The sequence below is a fragment of the Diceros bicornis genome, chromosome 13 (genome assembly GCF_020826845.1).
Source record: "Diceros bicornis minor isolate mBicDic1 chromosome 13, mDicBic1.mat.cur, whole genome shotgun sequence".
Classification (NCBI taxonomy): Eukaryota; Metazoa; Chordata; class Mammalia; order Perissodactyla; family Rhinocerotidae; genus Diceros; species Diceros bicornis.
This window is the reverse complement of record NC_080752.1, coordinates 42,918,582-42,943,022: the sequence shown is the minus strand read 5'-3', so window position 1 is coordinate 42,943,022 and position 24,441 is coordinate 42,918,582. Positions and strand designations below refer to the sequence as shown.

The 24,441-nt window shown below is 48.2% G+C and overlaps 1 protein-coding gene across 2 annotated transcripts in view; it reads right to left on the bottom strand.

Annotated features, from left to right (window-relative positions):
• WDTC1 (WD and tetratricopeptide repeats 1) overlaps positions 1–24,441 on the bottom strand; it is a 64,290-nt gene that overhangs the window by 2,513 nt on the left and 37,336 nt on the right. The window contains exons 4-15 of one of the 2 annotated variants that reach the window (XM_058553353.1): positions 18,480–18,526; positions 17,930–18,041; positions 14,948–15,135; positions 11,773–11,955; positions 10,920–11,014; positions 10,397–10,512; positions 9,008–9,083; positions 8,282–8,390; positions 7,021–7,194; positions 3,682–3,917; positions 1,955–2,132; positions 819–1,011 (exon numbers count right to left, since the gene is read on the bottom strand). In XM_058553353.1, coding sequence (XP_058409336.1) covers positions 819–1,011; positions 1,955–2,132; positions 3,682–3,917; positions 7,021–7,194; positions 8,282–8,390; positions 9,008–9,083; positions 10,397–10,512; positions 10,920–11,014; positions 11,773–11,955; positions 14,948–15,135; positions 17,930–18,041; positions 18,480–18,526 — 1,707 coding nt within the window. The remainder of the gene's footprint in view (positions 1–818; positions 1,012–1,954; positions 2,133–3,681; positions 3,918–7,020; positions 7,195–8,281; positions 8,391–9,007; positions 9,084–10,396; positions 10,513–10,919; positions 11,015–11,772; positions 11,956–14,947; positions 15,136–17,929; positions 18,042–18,479; positions 18,527–24,441) is intronic. The other variant, XM_058553355.1, reaches the window with a different exon arrangement.

The following is a 24,441-nucleotide window of genomic DNA, read 5'->3' as shown; positions in this document are numbered from 1 at the left end:
CTCAAGGGAGGGTCCTGTAGGATTGTCTCTTTAAAATTCACAGCAAATTGCCTTTGGAATTAGATACACCACTTGACTTGTGTTTTGCCAGCTGGGAAGAAGGAGGAGGTGGGGCAGAGGGCATGGGAGGCCTCAGGCCGACATGCCTGCTACCCACCCTGGGAACGGAGGGGACCACACTGTCCTAAGTGTCCCTGTTGGCTGGACACTTTATAGGCATCACATCTTTAATCCTCAAAGCAACCTTCTGAGATAGTGCTGTCATTCCCATTCCAATGCAGATGATAAAAACCCGAGTCAAGGTGGTTAAGACCCTCAGGCAGTGAATGAAGGGACCAGGATTCAAATGCAGGCCCACTCGACTCCAAAGCCTGCATACTTCCCATGTGACTGAGGGACCAGCCTCTGCACAGCTTCTGGGGACACACCACAGTGGTATAGGAGGGGAACCTAAGGAGCCATGAGGTGTGCTGGAGCTGGTCTGGTTCCCTCCCTACCCTCCCACACCCATCCTTGGCTCCTGTGTCCTGTATGTGAGTCTCATCTTCACAGCTTGCTCAAGGATATGTCCCTTGAAAGCAGGAACCAACTCTTGTTCCCAGAATTGCCCACTGCCTCTGGAGCTTTCAGAACTTGATGGCTCTCACCTTGACACAGCCTTCGGCTCCGGAGTAAGAGCTCACTCATCCTAGCAGCTTACAGCCTCTGCGTGACTCATTTCCCTTCCCGACCCTCACAGGCTCAGCCAGAGGCCTTCTGCAGGGTCTATCCCTACCTTCCTCCCTGTCTGCCTTTGGCCACCTTGCCTACACCCTCACCTCTGGCCGGGGGTTCCAGAGCCGCACAACAGGGTCGATGCCACTGGTGGCCAGGAAGCAGTAGCTGGGGTGTGGCTGCAGACAGTTGACGATGGACTCGTCCCCCTGGAGCACGCGGACCAGGTTGGTGGTCTCCTTTTCCCAGATGAAGAAGGAGCCATCGTCAGAGCCACTGACGATGTATTGAGCGTTGCTGGCAGGGGGGCAAAGGGCAGGGAGGTCAGGTGGGGTACTGCCCTACAGCCTCAAGTAGAGGCGGTGTGGCTGAGGGCAAGGGGGCACAGGGAATTTTGGAGCCTCTCAGCCCCCGAACTCTGGGGTCTTCACTTGACTCAGAACTCCCACATACGGTAATCCTCTCCATACTGCAGCGGCCAAGTCACCGTTCAACTGTTCTCTTAAACTTAGGGTCAGGGATTGCCTCTCCAAGACACTCACCCCTAAAATACCTTATAAGCTCCTTGGGTGTGAGGAGCGGATCTTGTATCTCTTAGGTCTCTGGGGATACCCTTGTCTAAACGTTCCCTCAGTAGTACCAGACTTCCTGGATCCAGAGCCCCAAATCCTACGGTACATCTGCCCTTCACGCACCGTTGACATTTAGAGGGGATCTTGATGGAGAGATTCTTGATTCCCGTTCATGTGTCCTACCTACCCAAAGAAAGTACAACATCTACAAAGGAGGGTTGGGGGTGATGGTGTCTGAGACACGGGCTACGTCTCTCAGTACCTGGGGCACAGTTCTGAGCACACAATAGGTATGCCAAGATTGCCAGGCTCTGAGGGCTCTTGCCTCATACCCTCAGCAGAGGGAGACTCCAAGCATCCAGATAAAGAAACCAAGCTCCAGCACATGGAGACAGGGAGAAAGGGGTGGGAATAAAGGAATAGTCCAGGCATTGCACTGGATGCTTTATGGATTACCTCATTAGTCCTCGTTATGGCCCCGTGAGTGGGGATGGCTGGCTTCATTTTATAGATGAAGAAACTGAGGCACATAGAGGTGAAGCCATTTGCCCAAAGGTACAGAGGCAGAGCTGGGATTTGAGACTTTACTAAAAGCATTATGCCCTCACGGCCCCCCAACCTCCTGCTGCCAACCGGGCTGTGCCCTCCTCCTCTTTAGGGCCTCGGACCTGCCAAAGAAATTGGCCTCCTTGATATCCGTGGTGGTGTTGCAGTGGCCACAGTAGCGGAACTGATAGTCGTAGCTTCGCTCCCGCAGCACCATCTCATCCTCTGAGATGGAGTCCTTGCGGCTCGTGCTGCGGAGGCGGACTGGGCCGCCACCACCACCAGCTCCCTTCTTCTCCTCTGGGGGTAGAGATCAAGGAAAGGTGAGAGTCCTGTCCCTCTCTCCCCTCCCCCAACTTTCCCCCATCCCTGGCCCTGTTTTCAGCCCAAGTACTAGCGACGTAGGGCTACCTGCCTCTACTCCTACCCTGGAAAACTGGAAACAACTGTGGGGAAGAAGCATCTTTGGACCCAGCCCTTAAGGATGGTCAAGAGGAGACCTCTGATGCCAGGAGAGCGTTGGCTCAGGTCCCTGAATAATGTCTGGAAGGTTGCACAGGCCCAAGGTCTGTTTCTGTGGAGGTGAGAGGTAGGGAGGAGAGGGTGAAGCACTACCAAGCGAGCCTTGGGGGGATGATATTTCTAAATAGAATCATAGCTCTGAAGGCAGTAAGGTCCAAGCCCTTCCTCGCTGGAAGAAAGTTATCATGGATGTCCAATGAGGCACTGATGAGTTAAGTGTCTTGGGTAAAATCACACCAATTTCCTCAGTGCCTTAAAAGTGCCTTGCTCCTGCCTGCTTCAGGGCCTTGGCACGTGGTGGTCCCTATGCTAGGAACTCTTCACCTCCCACAGCTACACTTTGTATCTAGTTAACTCTTCCTCCTCATCCTTGAGATCTCAGCTTAAACGGCTCTTCCTCAAGAACCCCAGATTGCCATCAAGCCCTCGCCCATACACCTATACCATATCAGGTCCCCATGGCACTTGTCACACTCTTTGTTTCTCCTTCATCGCTTGGTTCCTTCACTAGGCTGTAAAATCCACGAATAAAGAAATCCCATCTGACTTGTTCACAGCTGTATTGCCAGGACCCAGCACAGTGCCTGGCACATGGTAGGTGCTTAATAACTATTCAAACAAATGAATCAATCACAGTGTTAGTAAACTGCAAAGGAGAAAGGTGAGGGCCCATGTCTGCCTCCAGTGAGCTTACCTTTCATGTTTATAGACCACACTAAAATTACCCAGCTTGCCCTCCAAAGTTACCAAGGTGAGCTGGGTAGGGCTTTGAATGCTCTGTGTGCACGTAAGGCAGCAGGTTCAGAGACGCTGTGCTTTGCCCAAGGTCACAAGGTTACCACATGGGCAGAGCTGAGACTGGAACCTGAGGCTCCACACCCTGTGCCCGAGGCACTTCTACCGCCCTGTCCTGCTGCCTCTGCTGCAAGCATGCAAACTGGAACCAGTGCAACCCCAGCTGCTGCCCCTTACTCAGCTGCCCAATGGAGTAGCCAAGGCCCTGTCTGTGAGCAGGTGAGAATGCCCTGCGTGCCCCATGGTCTGACTGGACTCAGCTTACTCCTATCCCAAATCACAGGCACTAAACCAGGGGCTTTAAACAGGCTATTGCTAATCCTCAATAGAAACTCTGAACGGCAGGTGCTATCATTCCTCCTTTTCAGATGAGGAAACTGAGTCTCAGACGAAGACTGTCTCAAGGTCACATGGTTTCTGAATCAGCATCTGAACCCAGGCCTCTCCAATCCCAGAACCATGTCCTCTCTAGAATGTCATGTAGCACCTCAAATAGAAAGAGTGACAGCAACCGTTCCTCAGTGCCACTTACCACCATCATTTTTGGAGAAGAGGGCGGCTGTGATGTCACGGCCCAAGGCATCACAAGCGCTGCTGTGGGCCTGCTCCGGGAACTTCCCTTTGAAGTCATCCAGGCACTCCAGGGCCTCGGCCACGTACTTGAGCTCAAACAGGCAGCGGGCCAGGCGGAAGTGTGCCTTCAGGTGGCATGGGTTTAGGGAGATGGCCTTGAGGCAGTCCCTCAGGGCATCGTAGTGGTCACCATCCCTGGAAAGGCAGGGAGTGTGGCTTGGAGATAGAGTCAAATGGCAAGCAAGGAGTTCCCACTGTCTCTTCTGCTTCCTGTGGCCACCCCAGCCCACCTCTGACAGATCTCAGGGTGACAGTACTTGGGGATGAAGAGAATGCTTGGGGATGAAGGTCTTGCTCCCCAGGAGATAGAGTATGTTAAGGAGGCAAGCTAGGAACACCCAGAGGTCTTGGAGGTTTGGGGTGTGGGAGCTGGGTGTGTGGCAAAAACCGGTGTCAGGCTGCCCTCTGCTGGACAGAGTATGCAACCGCGCACCCGCTCACCCCAGGCACCCGCAGCTCTGCAGCAGCAGGCCTGGCATCTTGCCCGCCTCAGGCTCCCCAAGCCCTCCTTCTCCCTTCCTCCATTCACCTCTTCAAATCCCCCCTGACTGGCCTTCAAAGCCGTGTCTGAGGCAGGGGGCCCTCAAGGACAGTTCTGTGGTCCGGGGAAGCCAGAAGTGCCAGGCTGGGGACCCAGGGTCTGACCAGCAGGCTGCAAGCCCTCAGCCAGACCCCCCTCAGTCCTGGCTGACTGATCTACAGCAGCTGTGGCCTCTGCCTCCAGGGGGTGGAGGATGGGGTCTGACAGACTGGCAGAGTCAGCTCTCTGGAAGCTGATGGTGACGGGGGGGGGGGGGGGGGGGGGGGTGCACACCAGGAGCTCCAAATCGTCCCCACTCACTTCCCCAACCTCCCAAAGCATGGATGAAGGGAAGTGGAAATTTTCTTGTGGGGGGAGTAGGTGGGGAGGGCTCAAAGGAGAAGCCCCTCCTTTTCCCACCCTGTACCAGAATACAGGATACACACTCCCTCAGCCCCCACAGACCGGTTCCCACCGCTCATCTGGAGAGCCAGACGGGCCACAGGAGCCACTTCTCCTTTGGGAGCTGTTTTTTTTCCTGCCGGGCTGAGGTGGGCCTAGGCCCCAACTGTGCCAGGCAGCACTCCCCAGAGCTGATGGCGCCTCCACCAAGGCAGAGCTCACAACCCCCCTGCATAGGGCCAAAGCAGGCCTGCCAAGGAAAATGTCCTCCTGACCCTTCTCTCCTACAGCACTCAGAGGAAGCATTCAGCCCTTGGAGCAGCCATGCTCAGACTAGGAACAAGCAGCTCAGCCAGTGTGGGGGCAGGCAGGAGACTGAGTGCTTCGATGGCGCGGCCTGCGTCAGAACGAGTGGCTGTGATGAAAGGAGCAGGCGCTGTTTGGAAACCCAATTACCGCCTGCAAGGTGCCCCTCAGAGCTCCTGGGGAGAGCCAGACCAGAGACCAGCCAGAAGCCAGAGGGTGACAGCTCCCACTGCATTCAGGAGCAGATGGCAGCCCTGGGGAGACTAGCCTGGGACAGAATGTGACATTCTAGGGGTCACTGGCAGGCATGTGGGGATGGGGAGAGAGCAGGCTGGCCCCAGGGCTCACCCATCTAGACTCAATGCCAAATCAATCTCCCTGAAAAGGACAGCCCTCAGCACATCCCTCTCCTGCTCAAAACTCTTCAGTAGCTGCCCATCATCCACTGAATCGAGGCCAAAACGCCACCGCTCTGCATTCCAAGTCCTTCCCAGGCCGGCCCCAGGCTACCTCACAGACTCATCTCCTGCCAGTCCCTTCCAGAACCCTCTGCTCCAGCCAAATGGATTTGTTGTTCTGCAAACAAGCTCTTTTCAGTCAGTCCCCCACCCCCACGCCTTTGTTCACACCATTTCAACTCCCTGGGAATGTCCTTCCCCCACAGTCCCCTTCTCCTTTTCAACTCCTTTCATCTCCTTAAGCCTGCCCACACTTAAAGCCCATTCAGATAGCACATCTTCCTGATGCTTCCCTGATCCCCAGCTAAAGCGACCCAACTTTTCTTAATGCCCACAGCTCTGCACCTGACCATTCAAAGACTTACTGCTTCCTCCCTCTTCGATGATGAACCATGTCCATGCCTTTATCCTTTGTCCAGAGGCTGGGCGCTCTGGAGCACAGGAACTCAGAGTGACAGAACTTTGTGTCCCTAGTACCTAGCACACAGTAGTTGAAGGAAGATGTTGAGGGCACCAGGGATTGGGAAATCATCCTCCTCTCTTAGCAAGAATGCAGGAGTGAAACAGCTCTCAGCCTAGAGTCTGGATGAGGACCACTGCATTCTACCAACTGCTGGGACAGAGAGGTGAAACACCTCAGGATGGCCCTAAACCGTCATCTCCTTGGTTTGGCTGCCATCTGAGCCCTTGGCAAATTCCTGATGCCAGAGCTAAGCCCTGTGGGGGTAGCATCTTCCCAAACCCCCATCCACCATCCTGCTGACTTGGGTGGGTTTAAGCTTCTCTCTCTGGCCTGCCTAGTTGCAGCCAGACGATGGCACACCAGCTGGCTTGTCTGTCTGGGCAGAGCCGACGGATGCCAGACGGAGCAGAAATGGCTGTGGGCCCAGCTCTATCCATCTCCAGTCCTGGCCCTGGCTGGGGGATGGGGTCTGCCTGCCTGCTTGCCTGCTGGTGCTGCAGGCAGAAGGGCTGGGGGCCCTGATGGTCTCCAAAGATAAAGAGTTCTTCAGGATATGGACCTACTCTTTTACCACCAGCCACTACAACCCAGCACAACCCACAGCTGGCTTCAGATCTCTGGGATCTTGTTTGTGCTTGGTCCAACTGGTCTAAGAGCACAGGAAAGCAAGCCCCAAGGTCAAGGAGCTGCAGAATCATTTCAGACAGATACCAACTGAATTCACCAAACGCCTCATTTCCATCTAGGAAGATTCCACTGCTCCTTCAAAGTCCAACTCTCTAACAGTTGGGACTAACCGTTCTCTCAATCCCTACTTCCCCAGTGGCCACAGCACTTTATAACAAAGCACCATGTTGAAGGTACTTGTAACATGTTCCACTTAACTGTGAGCTTCCTTGGTGCTTGAGACTTCCTGACTAATGGGTCAGACACCTGCCCACCACCAGCCAGGAGGCGGGGAGGAGAGGCCGGGGCCTAAGAAGCCCTAAGAGGCAGCAAGATATCACTGCCACCTTTCCTGGGTGCCTCAGCAACTTGGCTCCAGCAGGCCCACTGCCTTCATCCCTCGTCCTGGCTGGGCGCACTCACCACTTGCGCTTCATGTAGGCAGCAGCTCGGTTCCCGTAGAGCATTGCGTTGTGAGGGGCCCTCTGCACGGCCTTGCTGTAAAGCTGAATGGCCTGGGTCCACTGCTGGCAGGCAAAGGCCTCATTGGCTTGCTGTTTCACGCGCTCCAGGTATGGGGGTAGCTCTACCTGGGGGCTGTGGGAGAAGCAGAGCCAAGTCAGGCCAGCCAAAGAAGGTCAGAGCAGCCCCTCAGGAAGTCTGTAGCCCTGCCTGAGGGCCACCTAGGTTTTCTTGGCCCCTGGGATCTGCACTGTCATCTAGAAAAGGAGACCACTTGTATTCTTGACCTGGGTTACCATGATAGCTAATGGGCACAATTCCAGATACTCCGAGCCAGTGAAAAAACAGAGGAGAAGAAATAAAGCTATCCTGGGCAGGTTTAAGGCAATTCTTTTTTTTTTTTTTGTGAGGAAGATCAGCCCTGAGCTAACATCCGTGCTAATCCTCCTTTTTTTGCTGAAGAAGACCGGCTCTGAGCTAACATCTATTGCCAATCCTCCTCCTTTTTTCCCCCAAAGCCCCAATAGATAGTTGTATGTCATAGTTGCACATCCTTCTAGTTGCTGTATGTGGGACGTGGCCTCAGCATGGCCAGGAAGCGGTGCGTCAGTGCGTGCCCAGGATCCGAACCTGGGCCGCCAGTAGCAGAGCGAGCGCACTTAACCGCTCAGCCACGGGGCCAGCCCTAAGGCAATTCTTAATCAAACTCCTGGGCATGACAGTAGCTGACACCACTTGCCTCCACCCTGAGCTGAACCTTGTGACCACCCAAGTCCCTCCCACGGATCTATCTATAGAGAATTCTGTTTCTCTCAAGGGCTAGAGGATTTCAACGCCTCTGTATGTAGAGCCCAGCACAGGGCTTGGCAGAGACTAGGGGCCAAAAGATGCTATGGGATGGGGAAAAATATAATGGGAGAGGCCCATCTACGTGAGACCCCTTTAGGAGAGAGCTCAGTGCTAAGAGGCAGCTAGGCCCTGGGTCTTGACCCTAGTTTCTGGTCCTAGGGACGAGAGCTTCAGTCTGAGCATGACTGGAGTCCTACCAGGTAGGAGTGGCATTGGGACTACTAGCCACACTCCAGAAACCTCTTTGCTTCAGTCTTCCGACTCTGGGGTGTGTGCACGGGTAGGGATCAGGAGAAAGGTTTACAGGACATGCCCCTCCCTCCATAAGACGTAATTGGGGCGGGGAGGGCTAGACAAGTCAGGCCGGCCTCACCTGATGTGTCCCCTACTCTCTGGCAGCCGGAAGCCATTGCTGTGAAGGTGCAGGCCGTTGGACACACCGTTGGACACACCATTGGTGGACATCTTGCCGTTTTGAACTTCTGGCAGGGAGTGGGGAGAAAGGAACAGCATTAATTCAAGAGGAGCTCCTCATTTCTCCTCAGCAGCCCTCCAGCTTCCATTCCATCACAGGGTCTGATGGTTCCATTGTGGAGCCATCCTCCCAGGGTAAGATCCATTCCCAGAAAGCAAGTTCTGACAGACCAGCAGGCAAAAGTATAAAGAAAAGCCTACGCGCCCTCTGCTGGCTGGAGCGGGACACAGCTTCAACTTGGCATTACCCTTAGCTGGTGGTGGGGGTGCCAGTGGGAGAGAGAGGAGGTGACTAAGGCAATTACAGGCCCAGGAAGAAGTCAATGAGGAGACTGATCCCGGACGTGAAGGGAAGGGCAACTACTTCATGTCCTCAAGAGCCAAGCTGTGGAAATCTGCTTTTTCAGAGAGAGTGAAAAGGGCTGTGACACAAACCCCTTTGACGGATCTCTTTGACCCAATACTGTCTTCCTTCTTACTGCAGAGAGTGTTATTTCAGAGAATCTATCCTTTTGGAGGATCACAGCCACAGCCCAAGGTAAGGGGCAGGTTTCTTAGCAGAAGTGGCACACACTCAAGCTCCCCAGCAGAGACACCCTGAAGGATACCCTAAGGGAAAACTTACCCCCTGAGGAGTGGCATTTTCTAGGCAAGAGGAAGGTGTATGGCCGCTGCTTGTAAGTCAGGTCAAACAAATAGACCTAGAGTAGAGAGGTCAAGAAAAGAGATGGAGGCTGTGAGGTAAGAATGTCGCTAGACCATGAGCAAGGCCTTGGTGGCTCTTAGGAACATAGTGAGTGTTGAGCAGGGGACCATCCAGTGAGGCCAGGAGGGGTTTCTATGGAGCAAGCCTCAGGCAGGAAAATCTTCCAGTTTCTGACCCTTAGGGTGGACCACTTGAAATACTGTCATTAATTAGAATCACATGTTTAAGTTGGCAAAGTCCTCAGAGGTCACAAAGCCAAGTGTCTCATTTTACAGACGGGAAAACTAAAGCCTCAGAAAAGGGAAGCAATTTGCCCAAAGTACCACTGCTAGTTACTTCCCTCAGTAAGTACTACTTAACAATTATTGAATTCTTACGTTGCTCCAGGAACTCTGCTTAGTGTTTTATATGACTCATTTCATCTCATTTCATCCTAGAAACCACCCCATGAAGAGGTACTATTATCATCACCCTCTTTAAAGATGAAGAAATATAGGCTCAGAGTTTAAGTAATTTATCCAGGGCCCTAAAAGCAGCATGTGGCACAGCCAGGAACCAAAACCAAGTCTGCCTGGCTCTGAACCACTCTGCTAGACTGCCTCTCCACTCATTGTTACGCTACCTTCAGGCCAGGTAATGGCTCAGCAATCTGAAGCCAGAGCCCTGTGCTAAACTCAGGTGCTCATCTATTCTCCATCCCATTTCTTTAATACAAAATCACACCTTGCCTTGTAATGTCATCAACTGTTTCACTTACCATGTCTCCCCTGTCAGCCTGGGATGGATCATATTTTGCATTTGTCTCCCTCATGTTTCTGATAATGCTAGTCCCAGAGGAAGTGCTGAGGGAGTGAGTGTAGAATAAATGAATTTATGCACGGCTTACTAGATGTCCTGATCGAGAACACGCAAACAGAAAGTTTAGCAACCTGCCATTATCAAAGAACACTTCCCAAAGCTGGCCCTAAACCACAGCCTGGCTGTGTGCTCTGAGCCCCAGGACTTCCTCCTAGGAAAACAGCAGATGAAGAAACTCAGGCTCAGAAACATGAAGAGATTCATTCAAAGTCACAGTACACAACTAGTAAACAGAAGGTCAGTTTTAAAGCTTATGCTCAAGAAAAAGACCAGGCCAGGGCACCTCTCTGGGAATTCTAATGATGCCACGTCACTCTCACATTTTACTGTAATGTCATGGACAATGAGGCTTCTTGTCTGCCTCATGGCAGTGGACATGAGGTACACAGCCCTGGCTGCTGGATATGGGATGGTAGGGGGGGCAGAGCCACCTTGGGCAGCCATACATACCTGCTCCCCTCCCATGTTGACCAGCAGCTCTGTGCCATTGGGGCTGAAGGTCACATAGGTGGCAACCAGCACTCTCAGACGGTTGTTGTAGTCAGGCAGCTTCACTGGCAGGTGACCTGCAGGGAACAGTCCAGTCACCCTAGTGTGAGGCTCCCAGTCCCCCCCAAAAGAGACAGGAAGTTGTGTGAAGTCAGCCACATCAATGATGACAGCAATTGTCTTCACCATAAAAGCAGCTATAAGTGCTGAGCCCTTACTGTATGTGCTGGGCCAACTGCTTTATATGCTTTATCTCATTTAGTCATTACAACCTCATTTTACAGAAAAGAAATTAAGACTCATCAAGGGTAATCTGCCAAAGGTCACACGATAACTGGTCAATGGCAGTCAGGATTAAAGCCCAGGTCTGTCTGACTCTAAGCCCTGTGCTCTTGACCACCATGCCACACTGCCTCCCTGCACTGTCCCAGAGAAAGTGAGCACCCAGCCAAGAGTTTGGGGCCAGAGGTGGGCTGAGCCCTACCTGCTACGTAATACTGGGCTGCACCATCCGGAAGGGGCTTCTGCCGGTCACAGAAGGTATGCACACCTGCTGAAGGGCTCTGCTTCATGCTCTTTCTGGTGGGAAGGCAAACCACATACGTTACAACACCTAACACTACCCCTGGCTAGACCAGACCACACTCCCTAGAGGAAAACCTAAGTTTGTATCCCTGAGAGATACAGGAGGTACCTTTCTTCCTCATCTCAATGACCCCAAAGGTCCGCCAACTAGACAGCTGTGGACACCTACGTTATAGCGCTTTACAAGTAGGTCCTGCCAACCGTCTTGGTCCTCGTGACCACCACATTATCCCCATTTTGCAGATGAGGGTGGTAAGGCACAAGGCCTACTCCAAGTCATATGTATGTGAGGAGCAACAGTGGTCACTCAAACTCACAAATGAGAGTAAAGCAGGCTGGATGTTCCTGCCCCTGTCCCAGAAGTCCACTGAAAACCCAGGCTGGCGATGCCACTCAGGTCTGGGACTTCTGTGGAGGTTCTGAGTATATTCCACTTTTGTTTTAAAAAAAAGAATAAAATGAAATTCCACGTACAAAAAAGAAATTAGAGGTAACAAGATTATAACTCTGTACAAACACTCATAGTAAAAGAAAAAGCAGAAAATACTATACACAGTAATTTCTTTCAGGTGATAGTTTATGGGTAATTTCCTTACTATACTTTTCATATTTTCCAAAACAAGCATAGATAAAAGTTTTTTAAAAACCACACAATTTTAAAAACCCACCTCAAAAAGAAGAGGACATGGCATTGAGGGAAAAGGGCACCAGGTTTCCAGGGCCTTGCCCACAGGAGGCTGAGCAATTCATACCTGTGGTTATGGATCATGCGAATGTCGTAGAGCCTCACGAAGGGCCCGCTGGCCCCTACCGCCAGACAGTTGTTGTCCTGGGGGTTGACGGTGAGGCACTTGGCCTCCACCAGCTGGCCACAGTACTCCGTCAGGTCAATCAGCACCTCCGAGTGTTTGCTGTTTTCCCGAAGGTCATACTGGCTGTGAGAGAGGACAGAGTTAGGGGACTAGGGACTGGGTGGTTGTGTGGAAGGCAGGGGAGAAGCCAAGGTCTTGTTATGTAAGGGGACTGGGAGAGGCTTTGCACCTGTTTGTAAATAATGGGAATGTCAAAAACCATCCCTGTTTCTTGAGTGCCCACTGTGCACCAGGCACCTGTAGTGTGCTTCTCACACATTCTGTTTTATTCTAACATAACTCCTTAAGGTAAATACTACTGTACTTTTTTTTTTTTTTTACAGATGTCAGTATTTTTGCTATTAAGTACTATTACTACTGATTACTAAAACTTAGTGAGAAATTGCTTTGTGTCCAGTATTGTCCCTAAGTGCTGTACATGTATTATCTAATTAACTCCTCACACCACCCCTAGGTACCATTAGAACACTGAAGTTCAAAGAACTTAAATGACCTGGGACGATCCTGCTGGTAAGTGCAGAGGTAGGATAGCTTCCTAAGACTGCATTTTAACCACTCTGCTCTGCTTCTTAATTCTTTTTCTTTTTTTTTTTTTTGTGAGGAAGATCAGCCCTGAGCTAACACCCATGGCAATCCTCCTCTTTTTGCTGAGGAAGACTGGCCCTGGGCTAACATCTATGCCTATCTTCCTCCACTTTATATGGGACGCTGCCACAGCGTGGCCTGACAAGTGGTGCCTCGGTGCGTGCCCGGGATCCGAACCCGGGCGGCCAGCAGCGGAGCGTGCGCACTTAATCACTACGCCATGGGGCTGGCCCCTTAATTCTAATTCTTAATTCTATTCTAATTTAGTTTCTTGCAGGAAACAAAAGAAGTACGAAGATGACAGAAAAGAGAATCTGGAGATCATCTAAGAGCTACCCACAATCCCAAGAGCCAAGCCAAGGATGAGACCCATCTAGGTGGTGAAGATCATGCCAAAACGTCTACCCGGCAGCAGCACACACCCATCGCTGCAGTCTGGGGACTGTTCTGCAGCCAGGACACAGGCACATTCAGAGTGGGAGGGACATCACCCATGGACTCGTCCACCTCTTGCCTAGAAATCTGCAATAATCTCTTCACTGTTTGCCTTACCTTTCTAAGCCATCTTCACCAGACTGGTCTTCCTAAAATATTGTTTTTGTTACATCACTCTCGTGATCAAAAAACTGCAGAGATTCCTCAATACTTTTAGCATGAGTGTACTTTTAGTTTACTCTCACCAAACTCTTCAGTCTGGTTTTCAAAACCTGATTTCACATACCTCTCCGACCTTGTTCCTCGGCTTTCTAAACATGGGTCAATTACAACTACAGAACTCTTGATCCTGTATGTGCCTCGTTTACCCCTACCTTCACAAACTCGGCTCAAATTGGGGAGTCCACTCTTCCTTTTCTTGCCCATACAAAGCCTGTCTATACTGGAAGCCCAGCTTATGTTCACTTTCTGCTAGGACACCTTCCTAACTGTGCCTGCGCCTAACTGCTTAGGCTCCTCCTACCCAATGCCCTAGATGCTCAGCCTCTACATGCTGCCCTGGCACAGTCTGGTCAGTCAAGGTCAACAAGAGCAACATAGAGTTGGACTCGCTACTGACCAAGTGCTTTCTGTCTTCTAAGTACTATGCTAAGGTTAATTTTAATGCTCAGGCCACCAAGGGAGATACTATGATAATTCCCATTTTATAGATGAGGAAACTGAGGTTCAGGGGTAAAGTGACTGGCCCCAGTAAAACACTGAATGACAGTTGTAGGACTTGACCCCAGATCTGTCTGACTTCAGTGCCTTGCTTCTAATTGCTGTGTTACAGTTCATACACAACTGAGATACCTCTCCTTCTTTGTAACAGGGAAGAGAGTACCAAGTCGTATAGGATCTCAAAGGAGGCAATTAAAGCAGGTTGGGGAGATAAGGGAAAAGTTCTAAGGTCACATCTGAAGAAAGGAGTTAGAGAAGGGCAATGAGACAATTTTAGGATTGTCTAAAGGGAAGGTGTGACAGTACAAGGCACTGGAAAAGGGGACAGTCTACTTTACCATTTCTGGCTGGCTCTCCCCCTCCCAGGCATATGCCCACTAACCAACTGTGCAAGAGAAATGTATCAATAGCCTCCACGTGCCAGGCACTGTGCTGGGCTCTAGGGACACAACCAAGGACAAGACAGACTGGGAGCTGCTCTGAGAGTGAGCAGTGAGGGATACAGACAAAAAAGCGAACCAACAAGTAAATAAAATAAAAGAACTCCAGATGGTGATTGGAGTTATAGAGGATACAAGTGGGGCGCTGAGACAAAGAATAATGGGGGCAAGTAGGTCTACTTTAGACAAGATGGTCAGAGAAGGTGCTTCTGAATAGGTGACTCTTTCTTTCCCTTTTTTTTCTTTTGGTGAGGAAGACCAGCCCTGAGCTAACATCTGTTGCCAATCCTCCTCTTTTTTTGCTGAGGAAGATTGGCCCTGGGCTAACATCTGTGCCCATTTTCCTTTACTTTATATGGGACACCGCCATAGCATGGCTTTGACAAGCAGTGTGTAGGTCTGCACCCGGGATCCGAACCGGCAAACCCCGGGCCGCTGAAGTGGAGCACGTGAACTTAACTGCTATGCCACCAGGTGGCCCCCGGAATAGGTGACTCTTAAGCTAATCTCCTTACGGTGAGAAAGAGTCAAACTTGGAAAGAGCTGGAGACAGAGAATACTAGGTAGAGGGAATAGCAGTGTGAAAGCCCCGAGGAGGCAGATTCTGGGCATCCGAGGTGGTGAGAGAAGGCCACGGGCCTAGATGTCATGCAGGAGAGGGTAAAGGTGGGGAAGGCAAGAGTAGGGTAAGCAAATGTTCCCAGCTGAATTTGCCCACAGACAACTGCCCTGGGCAGACGAATGTGGCTGCAACTCTGCTGGAGGGAAGGAGCCAGGCCTGTGGAAGGAAGCAGCATGGGCAGACAGGATGGGGAAGCCAACATGCAGTGGAAGCACGGGAGGCACAGGCCTCACTCGATGCCCCAGGCCTTTACCGGATAAGCCCATCCTCAGCGGCACTCCAGAATGTGTTGGGCCACATGGGTGCTGTGGCGATGCGTTTCACCCGGTTTGTGTGGTCTCCAAACATGTGGATCGTCTCCTTTACGGTCAGGTCGTGGACATGCACCTTGGAGTCGGCTGCCCCCGTGATCAAAATGCGGTCCCCAGCGTGAGGCAGGAACTGCTCCAGAGAGAATGAAGAAGAGATTGGCAGGCGGTAGAAGTAGGGTTGGCCATGGAAAGAGATTAGCTTGGATGTTAGCACCCTCTTTCCATCTCCATATCAGATAAGAAAATGAGCCCATCAAAGGCAATCCATCAAGAAAACTTTGGATCTCAAGCATCAGCTCACAGGCCTAAAGCTCAAAATCGGGACATATACCTTTACCTTGCCAGAGTGATCCTGACCTATGTCAAGTCAGATTACCTAAGGAACCCTTTTCCTCTGATTCTTCCCCAGGTAAGAGCTGAGTAGAGGATAATCACAGCTGTAAGCACTTCGTGTGCCAGACACCAGGGCAGGTACTTTATCTTATTAAATAACCCCATTAAAATAAACCCAAATAATAAACTCTAAAATAACCCCATTAAAAATTGAGATTTGGCACTAACATTCAGCAAGACTGTGTTCAAACTCAAGTCTGTCTGACTCCCACATGCCATGCTGCCTCATGACGACTATTTAATAACCATGGGATTAAGTAATAAATTAGTCTTAAAGTGAAAAGGGCTTTCAGTGTTTTAAGGGAGTGGGTGTTTTTAATTGGTTCAAATACTTCTGGAGAACAATCTGGTAACAGGTAACAAAGTAAAAACTATTTCTATCTTTTGACCTCAAACTTCCACTTCTGAGAAATAATTCTAAAAGAACAAAGGGACTTGTGCAGAAACGTTCAGAGCAGCACTCCTTATAACGGCAAATACTGGAAACGGCTCAAATGGCGGCCTTGGGGAAGGGCTGAGCAGAGAAACGATACACCTCCATGGGGCTACTATAAAGAATGAGAGCCCCACCATTCTACTGAAGATGAGAACAAAACACTCCAGATGACATATGGTAAGAACACAAGAGCCACAAACAGCTTTGAATAGTAACTTTTTAAAAGTATGCAGTTCTATCACCTAGCTTTGAGGAAGAAAAATATTTGGGTGTGGTGTTAGTTGAGTTCTTCTCTTCTTTCTTGAGTTCAAAAGACTGAATTATCTTTCTTTCTTAATTAAAGAGTTTCTCCCAACCTACAACAATGCTGAATGGGTGCTGGGAGTGGGGCATTATGCTGCATTTGAACAGCTAAAGTCCCACTTGACTTACATGTTCACGCAAGAGCAACAATTCACTCTTTCCACATACACTTCTCTATTGGCTCACCAGGACAAGGGCTAGATGAAATAGACGGAATTTAATCATTTTTAGGGACAACTAGTAGTCTTTAATCCTGTCTGGAGACAGCATATACTCCATATACAACAGAAATAAAGAGATGAGCCCTTGGGAAGAGCTTGTGGCTGTTGCCACACTCGTCACACACTGTAGCTGCCACCAGGAGGAGCTTGTGGGTAAATAAATAGATCTGCAGTGTTCTACCCCAAGACAGAAGACTCCTTTTCTACACTTTTTTTTTTAACAGAAGAGGAGGCTGAGGGTCTGTGAATATAAGTACCTTGCTCAAGGTCTTACTATTACGGAGTGTCAAGGCCATTGTCAAATTCTGGTCACTGAACTCAACGTTTTGTACTCTCTGATGCCAAACTGATGGCTTAGATCCCTTCTCCAGATCCCACCACACAGACTCAAACTAGACCTAATACTTCTCAGGGGGAAGAAAACAGTCTCTGTTCACCATGCAAGAGGTGAATCAGCATTTTTCTGTCTCTAAAATCATAGAAATTCATCTAGAATTGGTCCCTGGAACAGGAGATGAGAATCAGAGCTTGGGAAAGAGGCAGGGTTTAGGGAAATAGGTAGGTTCTGAGCTCTCATATCTACCTTCTTCTTCAGGTATCTTGTAACTCCTCTTGATATTAATTAGGAAAATGATTCTTAGAGCTTTCCAAAGGACAGCCTCACTCTCACATACATCCATTAGAGAATTTCAGAGCTGGAAAGGTCATTTATTAAAGGTCATTTCCTCCAACTTTAAACCTGGCAGATAAAGTTCCCAGTGAGGAGACTACCTCAGTGCTGGGACATTTACTACAGCCTCAGAGGGCCTGTCCTACCTTTTTCAAATAGCTTTTTAAGCATTAGACAATTCTTTCCTTCATTAGGCCCACATTTGCTTCTGTGGACTTACAGCCACTAGTCCTAGGTCTGTTCTCTGGGACCAAAAGGGACAAGTTTCATGTCACTTCCACATAACAGAGCTTCAGAGGTCTGAAGACACTTGTAAGTCCCCTTTCCACCTCTCCTCAGCTCAACTCCCTTCCGCCAATAAATCAGCAGACTCGAAGGTAGAGCAGCTGAAAGCACCTGTGCTGGGGCTTTTTACCAATCATCTCATTGAACTGTACATCAACCCTGTGGATTGCTACTCCCTTTTTTTAAAATTAAATGATTTATTTACTCATTTATTCATGAATCTGGAGGATTTTCCTTAGCTACTTCCTTTTTGATGAGTAAACAGATGAGTAAACAGACTCAGAGAGGTCAGGTGATTTGCCTAGGTCACACAGCTTCCAAGAGGCAGATAAAGGAGTCAAACACAGGTCTGCCTGCTATCTAAGTTCCTGCTCAGAACCATACCTCCCACCATCCCCACTCACATAAATATAAATTCATCTAGAGCTGGCCTCTTGGCTCTAAGAGAGGAAGCAGAGCAGGGAAAAGAGATAGCGTTTTAGGAATTACCATCAGATGCTCAGCTCACAAAGGTGTCTGTGACCCCAGGGGGTACATGGGTCACATGCATGCAAACACGACCATGAGCACAGCCTAGTCACCCCTTTTCACTTATTCTGTGGCTTATCCTGCTCACCTTAACAGAGAAGATATTTGCAGTGTGTCCCGTGTGCATGGAGAGCAGCTTCTTGTGGTGCAGTGGGTCCCACACAATCGTGTGCTGGTCATCGGAACCAGAGGCCAGCAAGCTGCAAGCACATTGAGGGGTTCTGACCTCTCCTCAAGTTCCTGGGTCCCCTTCCCCTGTCCCACATTCCCAGTTGATAAGGAGTTAGGCCACAAAGAACTTGAAGAACAGTAGATGTCATAGAATTCAAGGTTATCTTGTAAACATTAGTTGATTCTCTTCTATTTCGTCCTGAGAATTTCCCATTATTCCTTAAACGCATTAGCTTATCAAAAAAACAGGGTTTGGATGGTCATCCCACCTTCCATCTCTCTGGGATTCATTGTTTAACTGTGTGTGCATAATGATGGACTAAATGTAAGGACACAGTGGAAAGCAGCAGTCTCTTTTCACTTGGGTCCACTCTTTTCCTTAGATCTACTAAAAGGAGGGAAAGTCCCCTGCACCCAGCCTCCTCACCCCTTCCCCAGCACCCCGAGGTGCTGTAGCTCATACTTACTCTCCTTTCTCATTCCACTCCAGACAGTTGACACATCCTGAGTGACCCTGGGGGAGCAAATGGAAAAAGACAAGACGAGAGCCAGTTAGAGCTTCTCCTGGGGACCTCAACATCGAGAAGTGGAATGGAACAGGTAAACTAGCCTTTCCATCATCAATGTTTTCCAGGTGCATGTGAGTGACCAGAATTGAATTAAATTGTTTGGGATCTCACAATATATAAGTAATGTCATTTTCACGGTCTCACTTGATACTGAACACCTCTGAGCCATAAAGGGCAGGTTTCATTGGTCTCATTTTGCAGAAAAGTAAACTGAAGTTCAGATAACAGTAAATAGTGGAAGTGAGATCCAAACAAATTTCTGCTCCTACCACTAGAAGAGACATCCCCGGGCCGGCCCTGTGGCTTAGCGGTTAAGTGCGCGCACTCTGCTGCTAGCGGCCCGGGTTCGGATCCCGGGCGTGCACCAACGCACCGCTTCTCCGGCCATGCTGAGGCCACGTCCCACATACAGCAACTAGAAGGATGTGCAGCTATGACATACAACTATCTACTGGGGCTTTGGGGGAAAAATAAATAAATAAATAAAATTATAGAAGGAACATCCCCACAGCCACAGAAAATTTGCCCCGAGGAGCATCTGACCCAAAGGCAGTCAATTAACTAGAAGGTTGATCTTGCATTCATTTGGCATTTTTTAATTTGTTGAGTACCCACTGCATGCCAGGTACTGTTCAGACACTGGGGATTCGGCAGTATACAAAAGAAAGTCCCTGATATGCTGGAGCGTTCTTCAAGTAGGTGGAGCCTGGTATAGCAAGGTAAATTGGGCGCGAGTCTTGAGCTTGGGGATTTGAATTGAGAAATATGAAGAGAGTGAGGCAGTTAACGACAGACACTGAAGCTGAAAGCATGCACAGAGAGAAACCATGGCAAAGGTAGGGTTATAAGAAACAGAATCCATGAAAAGCAGAAGGTATAAAGTGGCAGAAATGAGTCTTACATGGGAGAAGGAGAGAACAAGTCACTAGGCATTCCTACATAACTGTTCTTTCTGTTCCCTCATCCTTCCTCATTCCTAATGGTACCTTGATTTTCATTTAATTATCTCCCTGCCCCAAATCAGACTATGTGTTTTAGGAAGCGTAAATCCATTGTCCTTGCCACAGTGATAGGTTTAGGAACTTAGGCCTAAGCCAACTGGACACGGCATTCACTTGGGCACAGGGATTGGCTCAGAAATGAGCCTGTGACCCCAATCAGATGCAAAGGAGACAGTTGCTGGGAGCTTCTGGAAAAGGAGTTTTCTCAGGCTCAGGAGAGAGTCTATGAAAGAAATGCCTTTCTTTCTCTGGATGCTGGGTGTACTGATGTGACACCTGGAACTGCCACCAGGAAGGAAGCCAGCCTGAGTGTGAAATCAACACACAGAGGAAAGCCCAGACAAGGGAATCATAGAAAAATGGAGCCAGAGTGACCAGAGTAACCAACCCTGATGCCTACTGTACTCCTGGACTTCCAGTTAAGTGAGCCAATCAGTTCATTATTGTTTAAGGCCATTTGAGTTGGGCTGTTACTTGTGGCCCAAAGCATCCTAACTGACAAACTCCAACTCATTCTTCAGGTCTCAGTTTATAAGCACTTCCTTCAAGATGCCTTTCCTGTCCTATAAATTTGGGAGGGAGATATACCCTTCCTGTGGGCTCCTACTGTCACACAGTATTACGGCTCTGTGTCGACGTGGCTGTCAGCTTCACCAGACTGAGCCCTGAGAAAGCAGGCTTTGTGTATTGTATTCATTGCATCCCTAAGGCCAGGTACAGTGCCTGGTGCATATCTGTTGCCTGAATGAACAAATGAGTGCAGTGGGACTAGTGGGAAAAATCGAGAGATGTGAACAAATCTAATCCCCTGACTGTCTAGTCAGAAAAGGCTTTTCCCCTGCCTTCTTCCCTCTTACCCTTTGTCCTGTAAAGACTCTCATCTGGGTTGAATCTCATTTCTTTCCAGGTTCTGCACTTATATCCATTACAGACACATTCATTCTGTTCAAACTCGTCAGATCACTTGCTGACCTGAGCCTCTCACTTTCCCATGGAACTTGGTTGAAACCCCACACATGGCTCTGGTCATTCTTTCTGGGTCAGAATCATTTCTGTCCTCAGCCCTCTCATTTTCCCACCAGGCTGTAAATTACTTGTGCCTGGGGGTCACATATTCAGTTTACAATCTCCCAGAGTACCCAGGGCCTTGAATGATTGCTACTTACTGAGGGCTTACAAAGAACTAGGCAGAGTGCTAGCACTTGTGGTAGGTAGAACAATGGTCCCCTACAGATGTCCATGTCCTGATCATCTGGAATCTATGAATATGTTATGTTAGGTGGCAAAAGAGACTTTGTAGATGTGATTAAGGTTAAGGTCCTTGAGATGGGGAGAGTAGCCTAGATTATCCAGGTGGGCCCAATATAATCATGTGTCCTTAAAATCAGAGAATCTTTCCTGGCCGCAGAGAACCAGAGAGATATAGGTGCGAAATGGACTTGACCTGCTGTTGGTGGCTTTGAAGATGAAAGAAGGGGGTCATGAGCCGAGAAATGCAGCAGCCTCTAAAAGTTGGGAATTGCAAGGAAACGGATTCTACCCTACAGCCTCCAGAAAGAACACAGCCCTGTCAGGACCTTGTTTTTAGCCTGGTGAGACCCATTTCAGACTTGTGATCTACAGAACTGGAAGAAAATAAATTTGTGTTGTTTAAATCGCTAAGTTTGTAGTAATTTGTTATGGCTGTAACAGGAAACTAATATAGCACTCTACATCCATTATCTTGTTTAAGAAATAGGTATCATTACTCATTTCATGGATAAGGAAAACAATGCTCCAGGGAGGGGAGAGGAGCTGGAGGCTGAATCAATTACCAGTGGCCAACGATTTAATCAATCAGGCATATGTAAGCGTAACAAAGCCTCCATAAAACCCCCAAAGGACGGGGTTTGGAGAGCATCTGGGTTGGTAAACACGTGGAGATTTGGGGAGCGTGGGCATGGATGCTCTGAGCCTCTTCTCATATACCTTGCCCTATGCATCTCTTCTATCTGGCTGTTTCTGTATTATATGCTTTTATAATAAACTGGTAATATAGTAAGTAAAACGTTTCTCTGAGTTCTGTGAGCCTCTCTAGCAAAATAAACAAACCCAAAGAGGAGGTCGTTGGAGCCTCCAATCTACAGCTGGTTGGTCAGAAGCACATGTGACAACCTGGACTTGCGACTGGCATCTGAAGGGGGGGGGGGGTGGGGGATGTGGAGAGGGCAGGGTAGTCTTGTAGGACTGAGCCCTTAACCTGTGGAATCTGATGCTATCTCCAGGTAGATAGTGTCAGAATTGAGTTAAATTGTACGGCACTCAGCCGGCGTCAGAGAATTGCTTTGTGGTGTGGAAAAAAAAAAAAACCCACACACATTGGACCTGTCTAATGTGGCATGGCTAATAGTGGTGACAGGAAGCAGGATTTTAACTTGAGAGCTCAGGCTCTTAAGTACTGTCTGAGAAATGCATGAATGCTTCCAGAATTACTGTACAGTATTTGTCCTCAAATCAGTAACCCATCCAAAGCACAGAAGACAGAGGCACAGTGGACAAATATGATACTTATGATTCATTTTTACATAGTAAAAAATAGCTCAGAGGCAGGTAAGTTGGAGAAAGTATAGAGAGAAAGCTCAAAGCAGATTCTACAAAAATACAAAGTAACTACTGACAAAAAAATATTAATAAAGGGCTTTATAAGTTAGAACATGTGTTTGAAAAGCTACTTTACAAGGAACAGAGTGTTTAAGAGGAATTATTTTGGCCTTGATAAATAAGGCTAGCTTAGATATAGGCACACGATCTATAATTACACTGAACAATACATTGGAAGAAAATATGCCTATGACATATCAGAATTAAAAAGTGGGCAAAAAAGGTGAGAAAACCTCAAATTTTTAAGGAATTGAGAGGAGGTACTGTTTAGAGATGGCTCCCAGAGAAGAATAGACCTCTGTGTGCCTCCCTAGACCCCTGGAAATGTTTCTACCTAGGGAAAGCCTTGCACACCAGGGACCTGGAGGAAACAGAATGTGCAAAGAGAAAGAACCTGCAATAAAAGCTCCAAATCTCACTTAAGTTTCAAATTACAACCTAACTCTTAGTTCCTGCTTAACTTGATTAAATATTGATCATAATTACTATTTCCTATAAGTCCCTATAACTTGCCAGGTAGCATGGTGTACAGGAGAGAAGGAGGCGGGGAGCAGTATTTTATCACTGACACTGCTCAGACTTGTAGGTCTTGTATCAGAATGATGATAAAAAGCAAATGGACTTTTAGTTGATTTTATTATTGCTTTTAAATTCCTTACAGATTATGCACCTCCTTATAGCCTGCAGTACTGTCCCCACCTTGGTATGCCACAGAACACTAGATATTAATACACCTGATCTCATTATCACTTCCTTTTTACAGGCAAGACCAAGTTGCAGAGATATGGGAGCCCAGGTCAATATGACTCCAAAGTATTTCTTTGGCTATGCTGGGCTACCTCATATGCCACTCTTATTCCTATTTGTATTAAAAAGAGATCTCATTGCGACCATCACCTTAGAGAACTGCTGGGCAATTTCGTATAAAGTTAAGCTTATATCTACCCTGTGACCCAGCAATTCCATTCCTAGGTATTTACTCCAGGGAAATGAAAACATTCCTCCACACAAAGACTGGTGTAAGAATATCCACAGTTGCTTTATTTCTAAAAGCCCAAAACTGAAAATAACCCAATGGTCATCAACAGGAGACTGGATAAACAAGAGGTAGTATTATCCATACAGTGGAATACTACTCAGCAATAAAAAGGAACGAACTACAGATAGGTGCAACAACATGGATGAAACTCAAAAAACATTATGCTAAACAAAAGAAGCCAAACACACAAAAATATATACTATATAATTCCATTTACATAAAGTAGAAGAACAGGCAAAACTAATCTATGGGGAGAGAAGCCAAAAAGTGGTTGCTCTGAGGTAGAAGGGTTGACTACAAAGGGCACCATGGGAACTTTCTCGAGTGATGAAAGTATTTTATATCTTACTGTGGGTGGTAGTTACACAAGTGTCAAAACTCATCTAACTCAATGCTTGAGACCTATACACTTTATTTTTATGTAAATCATACCTGAACAAAGAAAGAAAAAAGGTAACAATAACAGCAATAGTAGTTGCTAATATATACTAAGCACTGTGTCACACGTACCAGGAACAATATTGTGCCCTTCATATATACTTTTAGTTAATCTTTACAACTATCTTGTGATGGACACAGCATTACTATTCTCATTTTTAAGATGAGGAAAAGGTTAATACCCCATATTGTGTAAACAGTGTAGCCAGAATGTGAGTCCATGACTGACAGATTCCAGAGTGTGGCTTTTAACCATGATGTCATACTGCTTTTTAAAATTCTGAGCTGTCTCTCTTAAAACTTAAATGTCTGCTATGTGCCTGCCAGTACTGTACTGGGCTCAGAGAGACACAACTGAGTCAGACAGACACATCTCCTGTCCTCTCAGAGCTGATAAGGTTTTGTTTTCTCCTCCTTTTCTCCAAACCTATAACATTAGCCTTTCCCCATGTTATTATGATCTCCTCATAGCATCACCTCAATGGCTATAGAATATTCCTCCAAAGCTTAAACTGTATTCACCTCTACCTCAGTGTTGTACATTTAGGTTAGCTCCAATTTTGATGAGTTGATATATTTTAACAATTTATTTATTTATTGATTTTTTCCCCCAAAGCCCCAGTAGATAGCTGTATGTCATAGTTGCACATCCTTCCAGTTGCTGTATGTGGGATGCAGCCTCAGCACGGCCAGAGAAGCGGTGCGTCAGTGCGCGCCCAGGATCCGAACCCGGGTCGCCAGC